Below are 22,097 nucleotides of genomic sequence, written 5' to 3' on the forward strand. Positions count from 1 at the left end.
GATGCAACTCCTAAACCCTCCGTTAGTGCTTCGGTCCCTTTGGAAGCGGTAATTCAACCGCTCCAGGCCGATGACACAGCGTTAACACGTCCTTCGGTCTCGGAGATCTCTCCAGTGCCGGTTGTTGATTTTCCTCCGGAAACCGAAGTTCTGGATCTACCCGACACCATTCCTGTAGACAAGGTTACTCCTGCACGTGGGGCTGCAAGGCCTCCTGTATCCATGTCCATCAAGGCCTTTGCACGTGCTAAGGCCGCCAGTCAGGCCAAGGCCCATCCTAAGCCTGCTGCTCAGGCCCCTTCTTCTGATAAACAGATCATGTCTCTTGCTGCAGATCTTATTTCTCTTATCAGGGGGGTCTCAGCCTCACCCAGACAGAGGTTCTCAGCCACCTGCAGAGAAAAGGCCCATAACTGAGCAGGCTGACAACCTCTCTTCAGATGAAGCCTCTGGGGATTCTGAGCATTCAGATACCCAAGAAGAATCCTTCCAGGCCTATTAGGACTCTGATGCTGAGGAAAATCTATTCCCTCTGCCTCCCTCCGGAGGATTTCTCGTTTGGTGAAGTCCTGCACTCCATGATGGAACATTTTAAATGGCAGTGTCAGGAATTCTCTGATTCCAGGAAAAGGCTACGTACCTTCTCAAGCTTCCCCAGCACAGACCTTTAGCTATTCCTCCAGTTATGGATGTTTTGGATGATGTTTTCTCTGACTCCAATGCTAACCCTGATTCTCTCCCCCCTGCTCCTGTCAAGCCAGGCAGATATTATAGGGTCCCTGACACTCACAAACATCTCTTTAAGGCCCACTCTGTGGATCTAGAAACTATTTCACAGGGCCCCAAGGGAGTGGCTACTTCCACTGCCAAGAATCCACTACCAGCGGATAGGGAAGCTAGGTCCCTGGAGAGATGGGGTAAAAAAGTTTATACCTTTACCACCCTAGCCATGAGGTCACTTAACTGCCTTTTTCATATGTTTTCAGTACCAGGATTTCTTACTGGATGATTTACAGAAAAAGCTAGCCTCTCCTGAACCTATTGATAGAAAGGCATTGCAGGATCACATACATAACACTCAGCAGGTTAACAATAATTTTCTTCAGTGTGGTTATGATGCATTGGAGGCTTCATGTAGGGCAGCTATGACTGGGGCTGTGATACGTAGACATGCTTGGTTAAAAGATCAGCCATTGCCAGACCATGTTAAAGTAAAGTTACTTGATGTACCTCTGGAAAAACAGAAGCTTTTTGGTGCTAATGCACAAGATGTGTTGAAATCCATTGAGGAAAAAGCTAAGTCAGTACAGACAGTCAAGGATTTCCTCCAGGTTCAGCCACCCAGATTCAGCAGAAACTGGCCTTCAAAGAATTGTTCCTTCCCAGACTGACAAGTTTCAAAGGGGAAAAAAACAGGCGTGCCCGAGGTAGATGGGCAATACCGAGGATCCTACAGGGGCCGCCAATGGCAACCTCCAAATCAAAGAAGTGGCGCAGGCAGCCCAGCTGCACCACAAGGACAATCACAATGACTTGACTTGCATACCGCCAACAAAGGCTCAGAGAAGCACCTTTGGGTGGAAAATTATCCTTATTCTCAAAAAACTGGCATATCTTAACCAAGGACAACTGGCTTCTGGATTTAATAGACAAGGGTTACAGATTCCACTTCCATACTTTACCAATAAGACAAGGCATGCCAAACCTGCCACATCATCAAAGGGCAGAGGCACTCACTCAAGTTTCAAAGCTGTTGAGTATAAAAGCAATAGAAAGGGTTCCTCCTCAGGAACAAGGCCAGGGATTTTATTCAAGACTGTTCCTTGTTCCAAGAAAAGAAAACAAATGGAGGCCTATACTGGACTTGTCTACTCTAAATACTTTCTCATTGTGCCAAAGTTCAAAATGCTGACGTTGCAGCAACTCCTTCCCATGCTGGGCAAGGGGTCTTGGCTGGTCACTCTGGACCTCAAGGAGGCATACCTGCATGTCCCAATCAGACAAAGCTGCAGAAGATACCTCCGATTTCTTGCAGGGACAGAGCATTATCATTTCTCAGCATTGCCGTTTGGCTTATCTACTGCGCCCAGAGTGTTCACGAAATGCCTGGCATCAGTAGTGGCACACTGCAGACTCCAGGGGATTCAAATATAGCCCTACCTGGACGACTGCCTCATACAAGCAGACAACAAACAAACCTTAGTAGCAAACTTGGACTATGTCTTTCAACTACTGCAGGCCTTGGGATACACAGTCAACATTCAGAAATCAAGACTATTGCCATCCCAACAGATTATTTTCCTAGGAGCCAAACTGGACACAGAAACACAAATGGCCTACCTCACAGAGGAAAAACAGCAGCAGTTACCAGAGTACTTCAAAGGCCTAGCAAAGCTCTCCCAGCTGACTGCAAGGAAAATCCTGCAGGCCCTGGGGTTCATGGCATCTTGCATTCTTCTGATACCTTTGGCAAGACTTCATATGAGAAAGCTGCAATGGTATTTAAAAAGCTTATAGTCCCAACACAGCCAAAGCCTAGAGGACATAATCCCACTCATTCCATGTCTGCAAAAATAATTTCTGTGGTGGGCTCAAGCAAGTCAGTTAAACAAAGGCATGTCTTTCAGCAGACCTCAAGCAGGTCAAATGATTACAACAGACGCCTCAGATCATGGATGGGGGGCAGATGCATTCAAGGTCTATGGACACCAAGGGAAAGACATCTGCACATAAACCAGAAAGAGATGTTGGCAGTGATGCATGCAATCGAGACTTTCGAAAAATCACTACAACAAGGACATTTGCTAATAAGGACAGACAACACCACTGTCATGTGGTATATAAACAAGCAGGCAGGCACTCATTCTTATCCCCTCTGCAGACTAACAATGATTCTCTGGGAAAAATCCCTGAGTCTGAAGATACATTTGCAATCCCAGTTTGTGCCGGGCAAGGACAATGTACTGGCGGACAAGCTGAGCAGAAATTTCTTGGATCCACACGAATGGATGCTGCATCCTCACATTTTCTCACAAATAACAAAGACCTGGGGAAGACCGGACATAGATCTCTCTGCTTCTCACATGAATCATCACCTGGAAAAGTTCTGCACAAGGACCCACCATCCTCTAGCCTGGAAAACGGATGCTCTCTCCTTCAGCTGGAATTCCCTAAAAATTTATGCATTCCCTCCTCTACCTCTGCTGACCAAGGTGATACTGAAGATCAAAGCAGAACAGCCAACAGGCATTTTGATAGCTCCAGACTGGCCAAGGCAACACTGGTACCCATTGCTGTTGAGCATAACTCGGACCAAACCGTGGCCTCTGCCCCTATGGCCCCTGCTTCTAACACAACACAATTACAGGACTGTCCATCAAAACCTGAAAACATTGCATCTGACAGCCTGGAGGTTACCATGACTCCTTCCGCTATCTCTCTTTCCAAAAAAGTTCAAGAGATCTTACTGGAAGCACGCAGACCTTCCACAAGAAAAACCTATTCAGCCCAGTGGAAGAGATTCAGCATCTGGAATGCCAACAGGGGTCAGGATACAACATTACTGAGTATACCTCAGATATTGGAATACTTGGCAGAAATGTTTCATACTGGACTCTCATATTCTTCTATAAAGATTCACGCCTCCGCAATCTCAGCAAAATACAATTGTGATACACCACTGTTTTCACATCCTTTGCTAAGACAGTTCCTAAGAGGGATAAAGAATATCAAACCTCCCAGAAAACAGCCAGTACCTGCATGGGACCTCAATTTCGTTTTGGAAAAATTAACTCTTCCTCCCTTTGAGCCAGCAGCAACTTCAGAGATACAATTTCTATCATGGAAAACGTTTTTTCTATTGGCAGTCACATCTGCAAGAAGAGTCTCTGAGATACAGGCACTCATGGCAGTACCCCCTTTCCTCATTTTTCATCAGGACAGAGTTTCTCTAAGAACCAATCCTACATTCATGCCAAAAGTAATTTCCAGGGTGTCTCTAAATCAAGCTATTCACCTGCCTACTTTCTTCCCCAATCCTCAAAACAGGGGGGAAAAACTGCTGCATACTTTGGACATACACAGGCAACTACGCTACTACTTGGACAGAACTAAGGCCACCAGAAAGTCTGACCAACTGTTTGTAGCCTATGCTGCTGGAGTACAAGGAAAAGCAATCTCCAAACAAACAATTTCAAAATGGATTGGACACTGCATCAGATTCTGCTATTCTTTCCATGGAAAAGGTGTGCCAGCCAATATCAGGCCACATTCCACCAGAGCTATAGCCACATCCACAGCTTTCCTCAGAGGAGTGGCTACAAAGGACATTCTAGAGGCTGCTACATGGAGCTCCGTGCATATATTTACCAAGCACTACAACCTGCCTTTATACTCCAGATCCCGAGCAGGCTTTGCTTCGGCAGTCCTGCAGGGCATTTTAGCTACACCATCCCTTTCTTAGTTCCATCCACCCCCAGCTTGGCTGTGGTATTCAACCCATATGTTATGACTGCAGTTGCATTCTTGAAGGGCATAGTACAGTTTTGTACCTACCATAAATGTAGATGTCCGATAGATATGCAACTGCAGTCGGATTTTCCCACCCTCCTACCCCTCTGCAACTTTCTTTATGGGTCCACTACCCCTATTCCTATTAGCTGGGGGTATCTCCTATGGTGTATCTGTTTATTACTGTTGTGCATGTCTGGAATTGTTTATCCATTCACCAAATTTAGCCTTCCTAGGAGGGCACCTGGCATCTGGGGCAAGAAACACTGAAGAAGATGGCGTCGGCCGATGCCTTTATACTCCAGCCATTCTGACGGAGAGGAGGCGACACCGGCCGACGCTGGACCCAGACTTTGGAATCTGGCCGACCGAGGGCTGCCTGAGGCAGGACAACCCCATATGTTATGACTGCAGTTGCATATCTATCGGACATCTACATTTATGGTAGGTACAAAACTGTACTTTATGACTGCAGCTGTATTAGCACTCGAACATCTACATTTATGGTAGGTACAAAACTGTACTTTTCCCTCCCTCCTTTCCCTCTTGGGACAGGCCTATTGGCGCTAACATCCTCATACAACCTGATTGGGGTATTCATTTATGGTGTATTTGCTTGCAACTACTGTATTTTGATTATATTGCACTGCTTTATTACACAAATTTATGTATTGCCTTCCTTCTGGGGGCACCTGACATCTGGGGCAAGAAAAACTGAAGAAAATGGCGTTGGCTGGTTCCTTTATACCCCTGTCGCTCTGACGTCAGGGAAGAGGTGACGACACCCGACGCCGGACCTAGACTTTGGAATTCGGCCGACCGAGGACTCGCCTGACGGCAGGAGAACCCATCTGTTATGACTGCAGCTGTATTAGCACTCGAACATCTACATTTATGGTAGGTACAAAACTGTACTTTTCAAGCCCTGCCCTTTGGTCTCACCACAGCCCCCAGGGTGTTCACCAAGTGTATCGCGCTGGTGACTGCTCACTTGAGATGTCAGGGATTCCAAGTGTTTCCATATCTGGACGACTGGCTCCTTACCACCCCCACCAGGCATCAACTAGTCCAAACCAGGGACGCTACCATCACTCTGTCAACAGTTGGGCATAACAGTAAATTGGGAAAAATCTGCTTTGTTGCCCTCGCAGCACGTCACCTTTATAGGTGCAGAATTAGACACCATTCGAATGCGAGTATTTTTACCGCAGGAGAGGATCAGAGTCTTAAAACAGATACACACCCTGATGCCCCTGAGGAAAGCGAAGGCAAGATGGGTTCTTCAACTCCTGGGGACCATGGCAGCAACAATTATGTTGGTCCCTCTAGCGAGATTGCACATGACACTTCTTCAATGGCTCCTCTTTGTTCACTGGTCTCCAAAAATTTCCACTTTCTCACCCCATTTTGCTCACGGACAGATGCAAACAGGATCTCAGTTGGTGGCTTCGCACCAACAATTTGGACGGGGAAGGCCCTTCGTTCCACCTGTTCCGGTTGCCAGAGTGACCACGGACACCTCCCAGATGGGGTGGGGCATTATCTTGGCAGGTCAGTCCAAGCCATGTGGTAAGATCACGAGATACATCTGCATATCAACGTCCTAGAGATGAGAGCAGTGCTACTTGCGTTGCAAGCACTTCAGAGCTTTCTACCTCTAGGGACGGTTGCAATACACTCGGACAACATGTCAGTAGTGTGGTATCTAAACAAGCAAGGGGGAACCAGGTCTTACCCCATGTGCGGAGAGGCCATGTGAGTGTGGCAGTGGGCACCATCTTCCCAATGGTTTCTGGTGGCAACGCACATTCCGGGGAAGTCCAACGTGATTGCGGACAGGCTAAGCAGAGCTATTCTGATGCCTTACGAGTGGTCCCTGAATCGTCTAGTTGCAATGCCAAATATGCAGCAGGTACTTCACGCTGATCCCCCCACAGGGGGAGTCACCCAGGGGCGCTCTAGTTCACAATTGTCCCTCCAGTCTACTTTATGCTTTCCCTCCGTTTCCCTTGCTTTCAAAGGTGATTCAGAAAGCGCAATCCTTGGGAAGCAGAATGATTCTGATTGCTCCACACTGGCCTCATCAAGTCTGGTTCCCTTTTCTTCAACCATACATTGTGGACACTCTTTGGATTCTGGACCCTCAACCAGATTTACTGACACACATGTCTGGACAGTTCCACCCCTCTCTGATGACCCTCCGGTTGACAGCCTGTCTACTCCACGTCCGTTAGTTAGGCTTCATAATTTTTCACCGGAAGTGGTTCACATTTTATCTTCCTCTCATAAGCCATCTACTAGGAAGATTTATTCTAGCAAATGGAAGAGGTTTTCTGTTTGGGCGCATACCCAAGAAATTGATCCTTACACAGCTCCAATTGCTTCAGTCTTGGAGTTTTTGTCTATGCATTTCCATCAGGGTTCCGCATCAGCTACCATCAAAGTTCATTTGGCAGCGATCTCTAATTTTCATGTTGCTAATGAGCCTAGTCTCATGGCTCATAGACTCTACAAGGCTTTACTGAAGGGTACTCTGTTACTCTGTCCCCCGGTCTCCGAACCTATCATGCCCTGGGATCTCAATTTTGTTCTACAAGCCCTTACTTCACCACCTTTCAAGCCTGCAGCTACCTGAGAATTGAAATTCTTGACCTGGAAAACAGCCTTCTTAACAGCAATCACTTCAGCAAGGCGAGTTTCAGAAATTCTCAAGCCCTTTCTATCAAACCTCCATACTTAATCTTCCATAAGGACAGGATTTCTCTTGGATCAAACCCTTCTTTCCTTCCTAAAGTGGCTTCCATGTCTATCAATCCATTGAGTTGCCTGTATTCTTTCCTCATTTTTCAAATGAGGCAGAATTTAAATTTCATCAGTTGGATGTACACAGACAGTTACGTTTCTATCTGCACCGAACAAAAGATATCCAGAAGTCTGATCAACTGTTTGTCTCCTTTTCGGAAAACAAAATTGGGTCCCCGGTCTCCAAGATCACTCTATCCAGATGGATATCTAGTTGCATCTCTTTCGCCTACCATGCAAGAGGAAAAGATCTGACATTTCCGGTCAAGGCTCACTCTACTCTGGCTGTTTCTACATCTACAGCCTATCAAGCCAGATTGTCAATGGATGATATATGTGCTGCAGCTACTTGGGCTTCTCCTTGCACATTTGTTTCTCATTACAAATTGGACGTGGTTTCTAGGGGCAGGTTGTCCTTTGGTTCCACAGTACTCAGGAGTATTTTCCTGTGAGCCACCCAGGATGTAGGTGCTAGGGACGCTGTCCCACGGGTAAGAGTCGAGGCGAGATAGGACTACATAACATCAAGAAGTTATGTACTCACCATAACGTTCGATATATGTAATCCATCTCCCCTCACATTCTTACTTACCCTCCCACCTTCCCTCTTCCTGGAGGATCTGGAGTTTAGGTTTCTATCTAGAGTTCCTTTTACTTTAGCTTATTCTTTTTACCTGGATGTTGTGTATGCATGGGGTATGAATGAGTATTGCAGCAAACTAGATCTGGGGATATGGAGCAGTGCACCATGGGATACCTGCTTAGCCCAGCCAATAGAAGACTTCGAGCTAGAAAAGTTTGGCCGAGTCGGAGCCGATATACAGCTCCGAACCCATGGGTAAGAATGTGAGGCGAGACGGACTACATACATCAAACGTTATGGTGAGTAGATAACTTGTATTTTAGCGACATTTACTGTTTGACTTCCCCAGGAAAGAGGCAGTATTTTTGTCTTAACTGTGGAACAAATTACTGGTCATGTTGTCAGTCCATCTTCTAGCCATAACGACAAAACTTAAACAGCCTGTGGGCAAGGGAGAGAGTCTCGTCAGTCCTAGGAGAGGGAACAAGGAAAGGCTTCCCTGATGTTCTTCGTCATGGAAGAGAAGACAGCAACCGACGAATGACCCAAGACTTTGGAATTCAGGCCGACTGAGGGCAACCTGCTAGCAGATTACCCAAATGTAATGACTGCAACAGTGAATACACTCGAACATCTACATTTATGGTAAGTATACACAACTGTACTTTGTGCCATAATGCTGTGCCCATTCCTGGGGAAGCTGCTTCTCCTACCATTAATGACACTATCGACCCCATTTTTCCTTTAAAAAGAAATTGAAAACTAAAGGTGCATCTACTACTATAAATTATTTCCTTAGCCGTTACTGTTTTTTTGGCTCTGGGTTTAATTCAGGCTGTTGATCCTCCTTGTGAAATAGTTTCTGGTAAAAGAAAGAGGGATCTCTCTCTTTTTCTGAAGAAGTTAGATTCTGAATCTTAAGAGGAAGAGAAAGGGATAAATACAGGTCTTTTTCCTCATTTCTGATACAGACTCTGAAGCGAGATCAGTTTCTGATTCTTCCTGTAGGGGTTTCTTTGTGAGACTTGCCAGAATGTGCCAATGTTTTCAGTGGGAGAACACTGACATTTCTCAGTCCATCAGAATATGCTTTGTGCTTTCAGAGAAGGAATTCCAGATCCTGCTCCCATTCCTTCAGCTCTCCTTTATAGGATGTGTGTTTCTGCCTGTGATTTTCCTTGTAGTCCGCCTGCAGCTCTTAAAAAAAAAAGGCAGATAGGATGTATGAAATTGCTCGGTCTTTTAAATTTTTATACACCATTTCCAAACTTGATCCAGGAGCTATAGCATTAGTTGATCCCACTGCTGCAAAGCACTTTGCTCCAAATGTACTCTCTGAGTATGAGGATGAGAAGATTTGTAAGTATGGGGGAAGTGTGTACTTCTGCAGGGTCTGTTGTTTGGTCTACAAACTGTGCGAAAACGCACACTGTCAAGATCACATGATGGACATTGCAATTCGTCAACCCATTTGAATAAGATTGCGATATTGGGCAATGCACCATTTTCCCCACTGAGTGTTATCTGAGTTAGTATATATAATTTGCATGGGATACATGGGGGTTTGCTGCCCTTCAAAAACATTGTTTTTGTTTACGTTGCCCGAATTGCATTCTCTGTCATGTGGTCTTGACCATGTGAGTTTCGACCATGCCATTTGTCGATCAATTGAAATAGATCCCCTCTGTAACTTTAATTTTTAAAGGTTTGAACTGTCAGACTCGTGTGTTAGTTTATTCTAACTAATTGTTAAAGTATGAGAAATGTTTTATCTGAGATTTCTTGTGTGGAAAACTGCTTTAACCTGGTTTCTTCTATTGCATAGGTCACTACTCATTATTTGTAGTGTGTATGACTCTGATACTACTTCAAGGGCTATGGCCACCAGTACTGTACTGAGGAGGTTTGCATAGCTGCATTCTCAGAACCTCCTAGATGTTAAAAATGAGATGTTCAATTCTTCTTTGGATAAAGATTTAGACCCCCCCCCCCACACACACACACAGAAATTAAAGTGCATTGAAAGGGGTGAATTAATCCAGGGAATCTAAGTTTTCAGCCCTCCTTTTCCAAATTATCTATTGGATTATGTAACTTGTTGGATTCTATAGTTTCAAAATACAGGTAAATGGATATTTTAAGAAAAAATGATATAGGAGTTTCCAAAAGAACCACTCTAAACCAAGAGCAGTCAGTCTGAAGACTATTCAACAGACCTTATGACCCCCTACCACTTCTGGTCTTCTCTCTCTGTTACAGAAAAGACTGAATATCGATTTTTTTTCTTTTGGCAGCAGATAGTTTCAGATGATCGTTAATAATGTTTACAGATGGCAGTGGGAGGAAATTTTTCCTTTCTTGAAGGTCATTCCTCATCCTCCAGATCAGACTCTCTTCACTGGTTCTTCATCGCATGCTGTCCCAAGGAGTGATTTGAACCAGTTCCTCCTTCCCAGGTTGGGAGGGTTTTTATTCAAAGATGTTTTTAATATCAAAGAAAGATCCTTTCCTAAACATGTTTATGATGGTTCTCAAATTTAAAATGATTTCACTTTACACCCTGTTGCCTCTTTTTCTCATTCAAGCTTCCAAGTAACAATAGATTTAAAAAGTTATCACATCCCTATTCACCTAGACTTCAGAAGTTTCTTAAGGCTTTGTGTATAGCTCACATTATCAGTTCTCTGGCTTATACTTATCAAGAATTTGCAATATATGTGGCTGTAGTTTACAGCTCACTGCAGACTACATGGTGTCCACATTTTTCCATATTTAAATGAGTTGCTTATCTTTTATATTAGCTTGGGATGTAGCTTCATAGCGCAGTCTCACTGTACAGGTGTCTTGCATTCCATCTTAGCAAACTTGTGTGGTAGACAATTTGAGCAGGACAAGAGCAGACCTTGTCGAATGGAAACTAAATCACAAGGTCTTCCAAAATTTGATCCATTTGTAGGTAATTCCTCAGTTTAGACCTCTTGTCTCCTTTCTGAACAATCAGCTGGCAGGGTTCTGCTCCAGGACCACTAGCAAGAAGGCCTGTAAGATAAGTGCCTTCTCTTTTCCTTGGATAGGAATATTATAGTGTGCATTTCCGCGCTTTCCATTAATATCCAGGATACTTTTGAAGATTTGGAAGGAATCCCTGAAGATCACTGTGACTCACTTCTGGTTCAGGCAAAAGTGGTTTTCCCATTTGTATATAGCTGGGGCATTTACTACAAGCTTCCTCAAACTGAGATAGTCTCACACAAATCAGGTCTGTTTGATACACCCCAACCGCAATCATCTTCAACTGGCTGGCTGGATGATAGAATTTTAATTCCGTTTAGGTACCTGCTTACTGAGGGAGTTTAGCAGGTACTAATGGAGATGGTCTGCTACTAGAAAACATTATTAGCATATAGAAAAGGTTTTGTAGTGTGGAGTCTGCATGTCCTCCCCGCAGTCAAGTGACATTTAAAGACCTGCAGGTAGGTGCGTGCGTGAATGGGTGTGCCTTCTTTAAAGGTTGGGTGTCGGGCTGGCACCTCGGCACCGTAAAAATCCACTGCCAATCATTAGCTGACCGGTGTTCCGCTGTGGCGACCCCTAACCGGGAAAAGCAGAAAGACATTTTGTTGGCGCCAATAATGTAACCAGCATCCATTCAGGGATAGTTCTCTGGTTTTACAATATTTGTGAGTTACTATCCTATGTCCTTCCTTACTCCCCCTCCAAGGTTTATTTATCGGCCATTTCAGCATGTCTGCCCATGGACCCTCCTCTTTCAATGCATTCTCATGTTAGAATGTTTTTGAATGTGGTTTTGCATAACATCCTCCAGGAAAATCACTGACCCCTCCTTAGGATCTTAACTTTCTGTTAGAGAAGCTAACACTTGCTCCATTTGTATCAGCTAACCTGGCTGAGTTAAGTTTTTTTAACATGGAAAACAGTGTTACCCTTCTTGCAGAGTTCAGAGTAAGCAGTGTCTGAGCTGCAAGCTCATATGGTGTCAACCTTCATTTTTCACAGGGACAGTGTTTCTTTGGGAACAAATTCTTTCATGCCTAAAGTAGCATTCAAGATTACTTTAAGCCAAACTATCCATCTCTTTTTCTTATCATAAAAATGAGAGGGTAAAGATACTTTATGCTTGGGATGTCCACAGACAGCTCTGATAGTATCTTGTTAGAATTAAATCTTCAGGTCAATTGTTCCCTGTGAAGGTAAGAAAGAACAACCTGTGCCAAAAATTGATTATTTCCAAATGGTTGTCTAAGGCTGTTACCTTTTGTTATACTTGCGAAAGCAAAAAGTACAGGCTGGGTCAAGGTCCACTCTCCCAGGGCTTGGCTTCCTCTGTGGCTTTTGGGAAAAGGTTGGATTTTGGAAGTATTCTGGAAGCAACAACTTTGTGCTCTGTACATATGTTTTTTTACAGAGCACTTGAGCTTGATTCCTTCTCTAGATTTAGATCAGGCTTTTCCAGGACCATTCTCCTGGGCTTCCTGGACTCTTCTTTCACTTCCCAAAATATGCAAGTTATAATCTACCCATATAGCCTAGGCTACTGTGGCAGTGATGAAAATGAAGAACAGTGCACTTGTGTATATAAACTTAGTATAACAGTGGATATTTGATCACTGCTGCTGTAGCCACTTTCTCCTTCCATCACCCTTGTTTGTTGGGATCTTTTTGCCAGGATGTGAACTTTATTTTTTGTTCCTAGCATTGCCCCTTCAGGGCTCAGCCTCTCTTTCTCTGTTGGCATGAAAGTTCTAAAGGGCTTGCCACCCAAACTTGTCTTTTTTTCAGTCAGATCAGCTAAGGATGACTGGGTGAGTGGAGTATGTCCTGAAGCTTTGGAAGCTGGCCAGGTATTATATACTTGCAGTGTATAACCCTGTATAGCTTAAGCTATCATAGCAGTACTCATTTGAACATCTATTGTAAGTTTACTTACACAACTGTACATTACCCATTGTAGTTTATTGTAGTTATTGTCTTTTGCTTTGACAAGTACAAGATATGTTATATGCATTCCACTTCTGACATTCGCAACTTGAATCCTTTTGAATTTGTGATCTATAGGAAATCATGAGCAACACTTCATCCCATATACATTATTTGTTGCAATGGATGCCTGGTCCAAATCAGTGTAGGCTGGTTTAGTATTGCTACTTTTTATTTATTTATTTATTTATTTATTCATTCATTTATTTATTTATTTATTTATTTATTTATTTTTTGAGCTTTCTATAATGTAACACTCATGGAAGAAGTGCCTGTTGATCTGCTCAATTCATCGTCTTGATCTGCTCATTCATTGTCTTGCTGCAGAAGTTCTACCCAGTGTGTTATGGAGTTTCGAGTAGTACTTCACCCAACAGTAAATTAATTAGAAAGAGGATAAGCCTTACAGCAGTGTGGCTACCCACATATTCAGATTTTTCTAAAATCCTTTGTTTTCTGATCCGATTATGTGCTTACATTTTTCAGTATTTAATGACTGACCTAACTTTGTTAATGACTTTTATATATTCTGTAGTTTCCAATATTAAGAGCTAAAAGGGGCTGAGGTTATATGGGGTGAAGTAGAAACTTTGTGCGAGACTGCTCAAAAATTAATGCTGTGTTGTCAGGTAGAGTCCTCCTTCAAAGATCTGCTTTTACATTGAGTAATGCACAAAACTGTATTTTCCTAAACAAATTCTTGACATCAAATACTTAATGCTTCTGGGTAGTAATGTTTGACAGGTTTATCTAATTTTGTTTTAAAATTGACTGTTTAAAAGTGTAATCTTTATGCATTTTCGAAGGAACACTGTTTAAGACTTGGTCTGAGGTTTGAGTTTATACATTTTAATTGTGTTCTCACCTGTTTTTTTTAAGCTGGTATCAATTGTGGATCCCCATATTAAGATAGACAATGGTTATGTTGTCCATGAAAAGCTTCGTATCAAGAAGTATTACACTAAAAACAAGGATGGCAATGACTATGAAGGGTGGTGTTGGCCAGGTAAGTTGATATGCCTGTAGTGAGTGACTGCTGATGATTCTGTCAAAAAAATCAAAGCAATTTATTTTAGGTAAGTGCATGGTTATTGCATGTGTGTATGTATAAATGTGTTCATGGTTATTTATTGAAAATTTGCATTCTTTTGCACCATGGAAAACTTGGTGAACTAAGGCACTACACACGGTGTATTTTGCAAGGGCATAGTTCACTGCATCCACCCTCTTCCCCACTAACTTAAATATACCTGCTGTGAGATTGAATAATGCCAGGGGAAAGCTAAAATTACTTTTCCCGTAGTATTCTGAGATGTTCATCTGGATCAGTGTTGTAACCTTTGTTCATATAGATCTCTGCTGCAGTAGCCTTAGCTGTGTATGGGTTATATCCTACTAAAGGTGTAACAGCTGGACAGCTTTCAAAACTAATAGCTTGAGCTAAGCTGACTAAAAAGTAGACTTTAGGGTACCATGCCCTTCAGAGCTTTCCTACTACCGAAGAGCACTCCTCCTTGTGAGCTTTTGAGGATCGACTGATGGCTAGTGCTGTTCCATTGCTAGGCAGATTATCTTCCTTGAGGAGTGGGGGGTGGGGGTTTCCACTTATTTATTTATTTACATTTGTTGACCAGGAGTCTCCGACTGGACGTAGGTCCATTTTCAGCGGAGGCCCGGGGAGAAAAGCTCCACAGTTAGACAGTAGTTACATTGGATTTACATAGCGATTAACAATTTGATTAACATAGCAATTAATTACAAACATAGTTACAGTTGAAGAACATAGTACATCAGTAGACAACTAGAATCTTTATCTGCAAAGTACATAACAGACATTAACAATTGTTACAATAAGAAGTTCCTGCTGTATATTAAGTAGTAGGCTTATGAGCATCTGAGCTTGCTATAATCAAGGTAGTTAGTGGGGTGGAAAGAAAGGTAGTAGTTGGATGGAGTGGGTGATATTAGAGTGGAAGTTGCAAGGCATAGCCAGCATGTTTTTACGTGCGCTTTTAGTAAAGTTTTGAAGTGGGTGCATGATGGTACGGTGGTAATTGTGGGTGGGAGGGAGTTCCATAATTTGGCTATGGCGCAAGAGAATAGTGCTTCACCAGCAGAGTTATTGGCTTTAATGATCTGCAAGTGATTTTTGTTGCTGGATCGTAGTGGTCTGGTGGTGCGATAGGGTTGCAGTAGATTCTGGAGGGATGGGACATTTAGTGGATGGTTTACTAGTTTGTGGGAGAGTGAGAGTTGATGCCATTGAAGGTGAGGGAGTTCAAGCCAGCCCAGTTCAGTAAGTGAGAGACAGCGGTGACTACGGTAGGATGACACTGTGGTGGATTTGGCGATTTTGTTGTAGCAGGTCTCTAGCTTGTTTAGATCGCATTGCCTTAGGTTGGTATATATTGGAGAGGCATAAAGTAGGGTGGAGATGAGGTGGAAATTTGCTTCTGAAATTTTTGCTGCTTTAGTGAGAAGTTGCTTATTTCTGTATAACGCTCCTAGTTTTTGTGGATTTTTTTATGGTCATGGATATGTGAATGTCAAATTTTAGTTTATTTCCACTCCTAGCAGTTTGTTGTGTTCTGTTGGGTGTATAGTGGTGTTGTCTTTTGCTGTGATGTTAAAGCGAGAGTTGTTTTCAGTATGTGTTGGTGGGTTGGAAGATGAGTAGTTTAGTTTTGTTTGGGTTGAGTATTAATTGGGCATCGGATAACCAAGTTTCAACAGAGGAAAAGGCTTCCTGTGTGACTTTTTGCAGTTTGGGTAGGGACTGGTCTGAGCAGGTGATGGTTGAGTCATTTGTGTATTGTATGAGTGTGCCATGTTTGGTGGCAGAGGCTAGATTATTGGTGAAAATAGAGAAGAGTAGGGGTCCAAGGATGGATCCTTGGGGAACTCCTATAGAGACAGGTAGTTGGAGAGATATGTCAATGTTCATCATGCATACAGCTGCAGTAATCACAGATGGGTTCTCTGCCGTCAGGCGGTCCCTCGGTCGGCCGAATTCCAAAGTCTTGGTCCGGCGTCGGTTGTCGTCGCTTACTCTTCTGACGTCAGTGAGGCCAGAGTATATAAGACACAGCCGACGCCATGTTCTTCAGTCTTTTTTGCCGCGCGGTGCCCGAAGCAGAAGCAGTTCGCAAGTGCCGGTCGGCCAGCTCCTGAATTACGAAAAAATTGGAAACCGAAGTCATCATTAAAGCTAAGTACCCCGTTGGGGAAACTTTTCTTGCCTCAGACCGATGTCAGAAAAAGTTAATAATTGTATTTCTTGTGGGAAGCAAATACCGCATAAGGATTTCCATTCCCTCTGCATACCTTGTTTGGGCCCAGACCATGACGTCTCGGGCTGTCGCTTTTGCGCTACCTTCAATAAACGCACTATTAAGCGTCGGGCGGAGTTCGCCCAACACTATTTTGGTAAAGCTTTTGATTATAAAATGTCGTCGGACACTCCAACTACCATTTTGTCCAAAACACGCAAGGAAAAGGAACGACACGCGAGGCCCGCGCCGACACCACGCCAAAACAGGCTACACGTGGTCCGGTTCTCAGCGAGACGCCTTTGCAGTCCCTGACTACCGACGACACTCCTTTGGCGGTGTCCTCTGTACCCGAGACCGCTGGGTCCTCGGCCCTTTCCCAGACTACAACTGAAGCCCCTGCTAATGTCGAGCCTGCTAATGTGGACAGGTCCACCTCCACCCATGGTGTATTTAGGCCCTCATCTTCTTTTTCAATTAAGGCCTTCACTAAATCCAAAGCAGCCAGGCATCCCACGAGGCCTGTTGCACAGGGCCCATCTACAGGACCCATGCCTAAAAAACAGATGCTTAAAATGGCTGAGGATTTAATTACTCTTATCAGAGGTTCTCAACCCCCTCCTGACAAGAGACCCAGAGTGGAGGAAGATTCTCCCTCTTCTGATCAGGGATCCATTTTATCAGAACATTCTGATGCAGAGGAACACTCTTACTCTCCTTTTGAGGATTCGGATGCAGAACAGTCTATTCCTTCTGTATCCCCTCCTGAGGATTTTTTCCTTTGGGGAAACCTTGCACACCTTGAGGGAACACTTCCATTGGGAAGGCCAAGACTTTTCAGATTCCAAGAAAAGACTTAGGGAATTTCTTTGGTTACCTCAACACAGACCTCTGGCTATACCCCCTGTTTTGGACATATTGGATGATGTCTATTCGGAGGCTTGTCTTAACCCTGATTCTCTGCCTCCTGCACCAGTCAAACCTGATAGGTATTAGAGTACCCAGCTCTCACCAATTTCTCTTCAAAAGCCATAGTGCTGACCCTGAAACCATTTCACAAGGCCCCAAGGGATTGAAGGCCTCCACTGCCAAGAATCCGCTTCCTGCAGAAAGGGAATCCAGATCTTTAGAAAGGTGGGGTAAAAAGGTGTATACCTCGGCCACCCTAGCCATGAGGGCCTTAAACTGTCAGTTTCATATGATTAAATATCAACAGTTCCTGTTATCACAATTAAGGAACAAAATGTCTCAATCTGAACAACCAGATTTAAAGGAGTTACAGGATATGATGCATAGTGCAGAGCAAGTGGGTAAACACACCTTACAATGTGGTTATGATGCCCTAGAGGCCTCCAGTAGAGCGGCTGCTACAGGATCAGTCATTCGCAGACATGCCTGGCTTAGGGAACAAAATTTGCCTGATCATGTGAAAGCTAAACTTCTAGATGCTCCTTTGCAAAAGGATGTACTATTTGGTACTAATGCTGAGGAGATACTACGGAAAATGGAAGAAAAAGCCAAATCTATGCAAACTGTCAAAGCTTTCTTACAGGTCCAACCACCACGTTTTAGCAGAAATTGGCCTTCAAAAAACTGGTCCTTTCCAGCCACTGACAAGCCCCAAAGCGGTAGATACAGACGCACAAGAGGCAGAGGGCAATCACAAGGATCATATAGAGGCAGACAATGGCAAACTCCAGCACCAAGAGGTGGCGAAGACAGTGCACAACAATACAGGAAGCAAACCCAATGACTCCCTCATTTCCATGCCAAGCATGTCTCAGCTGGCAGCACCTTTGGGAGGGAAACTAGCATTATTTGCAAGCAATTGGCATATTGTCACAACAGACAAATGGATTCTGGACATTATAAACAGAGGCTACAAATTTCAATTTCACACTCTTCCAAAAATGAGAGGCATGCCAAACCTGCCACAAAATCAAAGGGCAGAGGCACAACTGCAAATTTCAAAGCTCATAAGCATGAGAGCTATTCAAGAGGTACCTACGCACCAACAAGGTCAAGGTTTTTATTCAAGACTTTTTCTGGTACCAAGGAAAGGAACCAACTGGAGACCCATTTTGGACTTATCCATCCTAAACACATTTCTACTCGTACAAAAATTCAAGATGCTCACATTACAGCAGCTTCTTCCCATGCTGGGCAAGGAGTTTTGGCTGGTAACATTGGACCTCAAGGAGGCATACCTGCATGTCCCAATCAGACAAAGCTGCAGAAGATACCTCAGATTTCTTGCAGGTTCAAATCCACTATCAATTCTCTGCATTGCCCTTTGGCTTATCTACTGCGCCCAGAGTATTCACAAATTGCCTGGCATCAGTGATTGCCTACTGCAGACTTCAAGGGATACAAATTTACCCTTATCTGGACGACTGCCTGATCCAAGCGGACAGCAAGCACATACTTCTGGAACATCTGGCATATGTGACACGGTAGCTGCTTTCTCTGGGATATACAATCAACAAAGAGAAATCAAGGTTAACACCATCTCAGAAAATAACCTTCCTGGGTGCCAACTTGGACACAAACACCCAGATGGCCTGTCTTACGCCAGAAAAACAGGGGCAACTATCTCAGTACTTCAAAATACTAGCAAAAAGTACCATGGCATCTTGCATTCTTCTAATCCCATGTGCAAAGCTGCATATGAGGAAACTTCAGTGGTACCTAAAAAATCTATGGTCTCAACACAGTCACAGTTTGGAAACAATAATACCAATAATTCCATGTTTGCAAAAGGAATTTCTATGGTGGGCCCAAGCATGTCAAGCAAACACAGGACTCCCATTCTGCAAGCCTCAGGCAAAGCAAATCATAACCACAGACGCCTCAGATTACGCCTGGGGGGCGCACATGAAGAACAGGTGCATTCAGGGCAAATGGTCCCAAAAGGAAAAGCACCTTCACATCAATCAAAAAGAAATGCTAGCAGTAATAAATGCAATTACAGCGTTCAAGGACTTCCTGCATCCAGGACAATTACTGATAAGAACAGACAACACCACAGTAATGTGGTACATAAACAAACAAGGAGGAACGCATTCATACCCCTTGTGCAGACTAGCCATGAGTCTTTGGAACTTGGCCCTGGAAAGACCAATCGAACTTCAAGCACAGTACTTGCCAGGATTGGAAAACACACTGGCAGACAATCTAAGCAGAAATATGACAGATCCACATGAATGGAAGTTGCATCCTCAGGTGTTTACAGAAATAATCCAAGCGTGGGGGAGGCCAGACATAGATCTTTTTGCCTCCCACAGGAATCCTCAATTGGAAAAGTTTTGTTCGAGGACCTTTCATCCAAAGGCCTGGAGAGTGGACGCCCTTTCATTCAGTTGGACAGCATGGACAGTTTACGCATTCCCACCTCTGCCTCTTCTGCCCAAGGTGCTATTGAAAGCAAGAACAGACAAACCAAAAATGATACTGATTGCTCCAGATTGGCCAAGGCAACACTGGTACCCACTCCTGAGGAGCCTAACACATACTCCTCCCTGGTCCCTGCCTCTAATGCCTCTTCTGCTGACTCAGCACAGCTACAAAACTCTTCACAGTTTGCTGAAAACACTCAATCTCGCTGCATGGAAAATTCCGTAACACCACAACAGACCCTACTCTCCAAGGAGGTGCGGGATGTCATTTTGGAGGCCAGAAGGCCATCTACTAGAAAAACTTACTCCGCAAAATGGAAGCGGTTTTGCTCTTGGAATGAGAAAAGAGGCCAGGACCCTAGAAAACTGAACTTGCCTGAGGTATTACAGTATCTAGCTGAGCTGCTGAACAGTGGACTTTCATTTTCCTCCATAAAAATCCATGCCTCAGCCATTTCTGCAGAATTCAACACAGATCCTCCTTTATTTTCTCACCCACTCTTACGACAGTTCCTCAGAGGGGCTAAGAATATAAGACCTCCAAGGAAGCAACCAATACCAGCCTGGGATCTTAATTACATACTAGAAAAATTAACATTGCCTCCTTTTGAACCAGCTGCCTCAACAGATTTGCAATATTTGTCCTGGAAAACAGCCTTCCTTCTGGCCATCACTTCAGCTCGTAGGGTTTCTGAACTACAGGCCCTCATGGCGGTGCAGCCCTTCCTCATTTTCCATCAGGACAGGGTTTCCCTTCGTACCAACCCATCATTTATGCAAAAAGTGGTATCCAGGGTAGCCTTAAATCAAGCCATACACCTACCTACCTTTTATCCCAACCCTCAAAACAAAGGGGGAAAGGCTGCTACACACTTTAGACATCCATAGGCAGCTACGTTATTATTTGGACAGAACAAAGTCCTTCAGGAAATCAGAACAACTTTTTGTGTCCTATGCTGTAGGGGCTCAAGGGAAACCAGTTACAAAACAGACTATTTCCAAGTGGATTGGCCACTGCATACGGTTTTGTTATTCCTATCATGGGAAATCTGTTCCTACAGGTATCAGATCACACTCCACCAGGGCCACAGCTACCTCTACAGCCTTCCTCAGAGGAGTTCCTACCAAAGATATTTTGGAGGCAGCCACTTGGAGTTCTGTACATACCTTCACAAAACACTACCACCTGCCTTTATATTCCGTTACAAGAGCAGGCTTTGCCACTGCTATTTTGCAGGGCATTCTGGCTCAACCCAGTTCCTCCTAGTACCTACCACCCTATGCATAGCTTTGGGATTCTACCCATCTGTGATTACTGCAGGTGTATGCACGATGAACATAGTACAGTTTTGTACCTACCATAAATGTAGATGTTCAAGTGCTAATACAGCTGCAGTGCAGGTTTCCCGCCCTCCTTCCCCACTTGGTAAAGGCATGGGGCCTAACAACCTCTTCATACTACCTGACTGGGTTATCCTGCTATGTTTTATTTGCTTGCATCCACTGATTTTGGATTATATTGCATTGCATGTACATCTATATAAGCATTATTTATGTATTGCCTTCCTTCTGGGGGCACCTGACATCTGGGGCAAGAAAGACTGAAGAACATGGCGTCGGCTGTGTCTTGTATACTCTGGCCTCACTGACGTCAGAAGAGTAAGCGACGACAACCGACGCCGGACCAAGACTTTGGAATTCGGCCGACCGAGGGACCGCCTGACGGCAGAGAACCCATTTGTGATTACTGCAGCTGTATTAGCACTCGAACATCTACATTTATGGTAGGTACAAAACTGTACTTTCTGCCATACAACGGATTGTTGGCGGTCAGACAGGTAACTCTGAAACCAGTTGGTTGACTGATTGAGAGAAGGATAGGTTATTGAGGACAGAGATGAGTTGTTTGTGTGAGACCATGTCAAATGCTTTATATAAGTCAAGGAAAGTAGCAGAGGAGAGAGAGCCATTGTTTTTTGCTGAAGGATAGTGTTAGTAAAGGAGAGTAAGGCAGTGGTGGTGTATGGTTTGGTCGGAAACCATGCCGAGTATTGGAAAGGAGGTTGTCTGAGACCTGAGAGTGAATGCATCTTTCTAGTATTTTGGAGAGTGGAGAGAGAATAGCTATAGGGCGGTAATTGGTTAGTTCTGTGGAGGGGAATTATATGTGATACTTTCCATAGTATGGGAACGTAACTTTCTGACAGAGATCAGTTAATCAAGATGGATACTGGGTAGGCCAGAGCATCATGTGCGATTTGTAGGTATTCACTTGGGAGGTTTTCTGCTGCTAATTTGGTGGGCTTAAGTTTAGTTCAGAGTTTTTTTATGTTGGAGGTAGGTACAGGAGAAAGAGAAGTCATTGAGGAGTTTACTAGTTGAAGGTGTGGGTTGGAGGGGAGGGGGATTGTGTTTAGCTAGTGATAGTATGGTTTGCATGAAGTGTGTGTTGAATGAGGTAGCAGTATTTTCGGAGGAGTGAGGGATGTTAGGGAGAGGGGTACTGACTTTACCTGGATGGAGGATGGAGTTTATGGAGGA

General features: G+C 44.0%; 1 protein-coding gene across 1 annotated transcript in view; it reads left to right on the top strand.

The window, feature by feature from the left end:
• Positions 1-22,097, top strand: part of GANAB (glucosidase II alpha subunit) — a gene marked incomplete in the record, with an annotated part of 1,503,123 nt that overhangs the window by 687,683 nt on the left and 793,343 nt on the right. The window contains 1 exon segment of the mRNA XM_044075375.1: positions 13,772-13,898. Within this exon segment, the coding sequence (XP_043931310.1) occupies positions 13,772-13,898 (127 nt within the window).

This window comes from Protopterus annectens, chromosome 6.part1, assembly GCF_019279795.1.
Source record: "Protopterus annectens isolate FY-2018-M chromosome 6.part1, PAN1.0, whole genome shotgun sequence".
In the NCBI taxonomy this organism is placed as follows: domain Eukaryota; kingdom Metazoa; phylum Chordata; order Ceratodontiformes; family Protopteridae; genus Protopterus; species Protopterus annectens.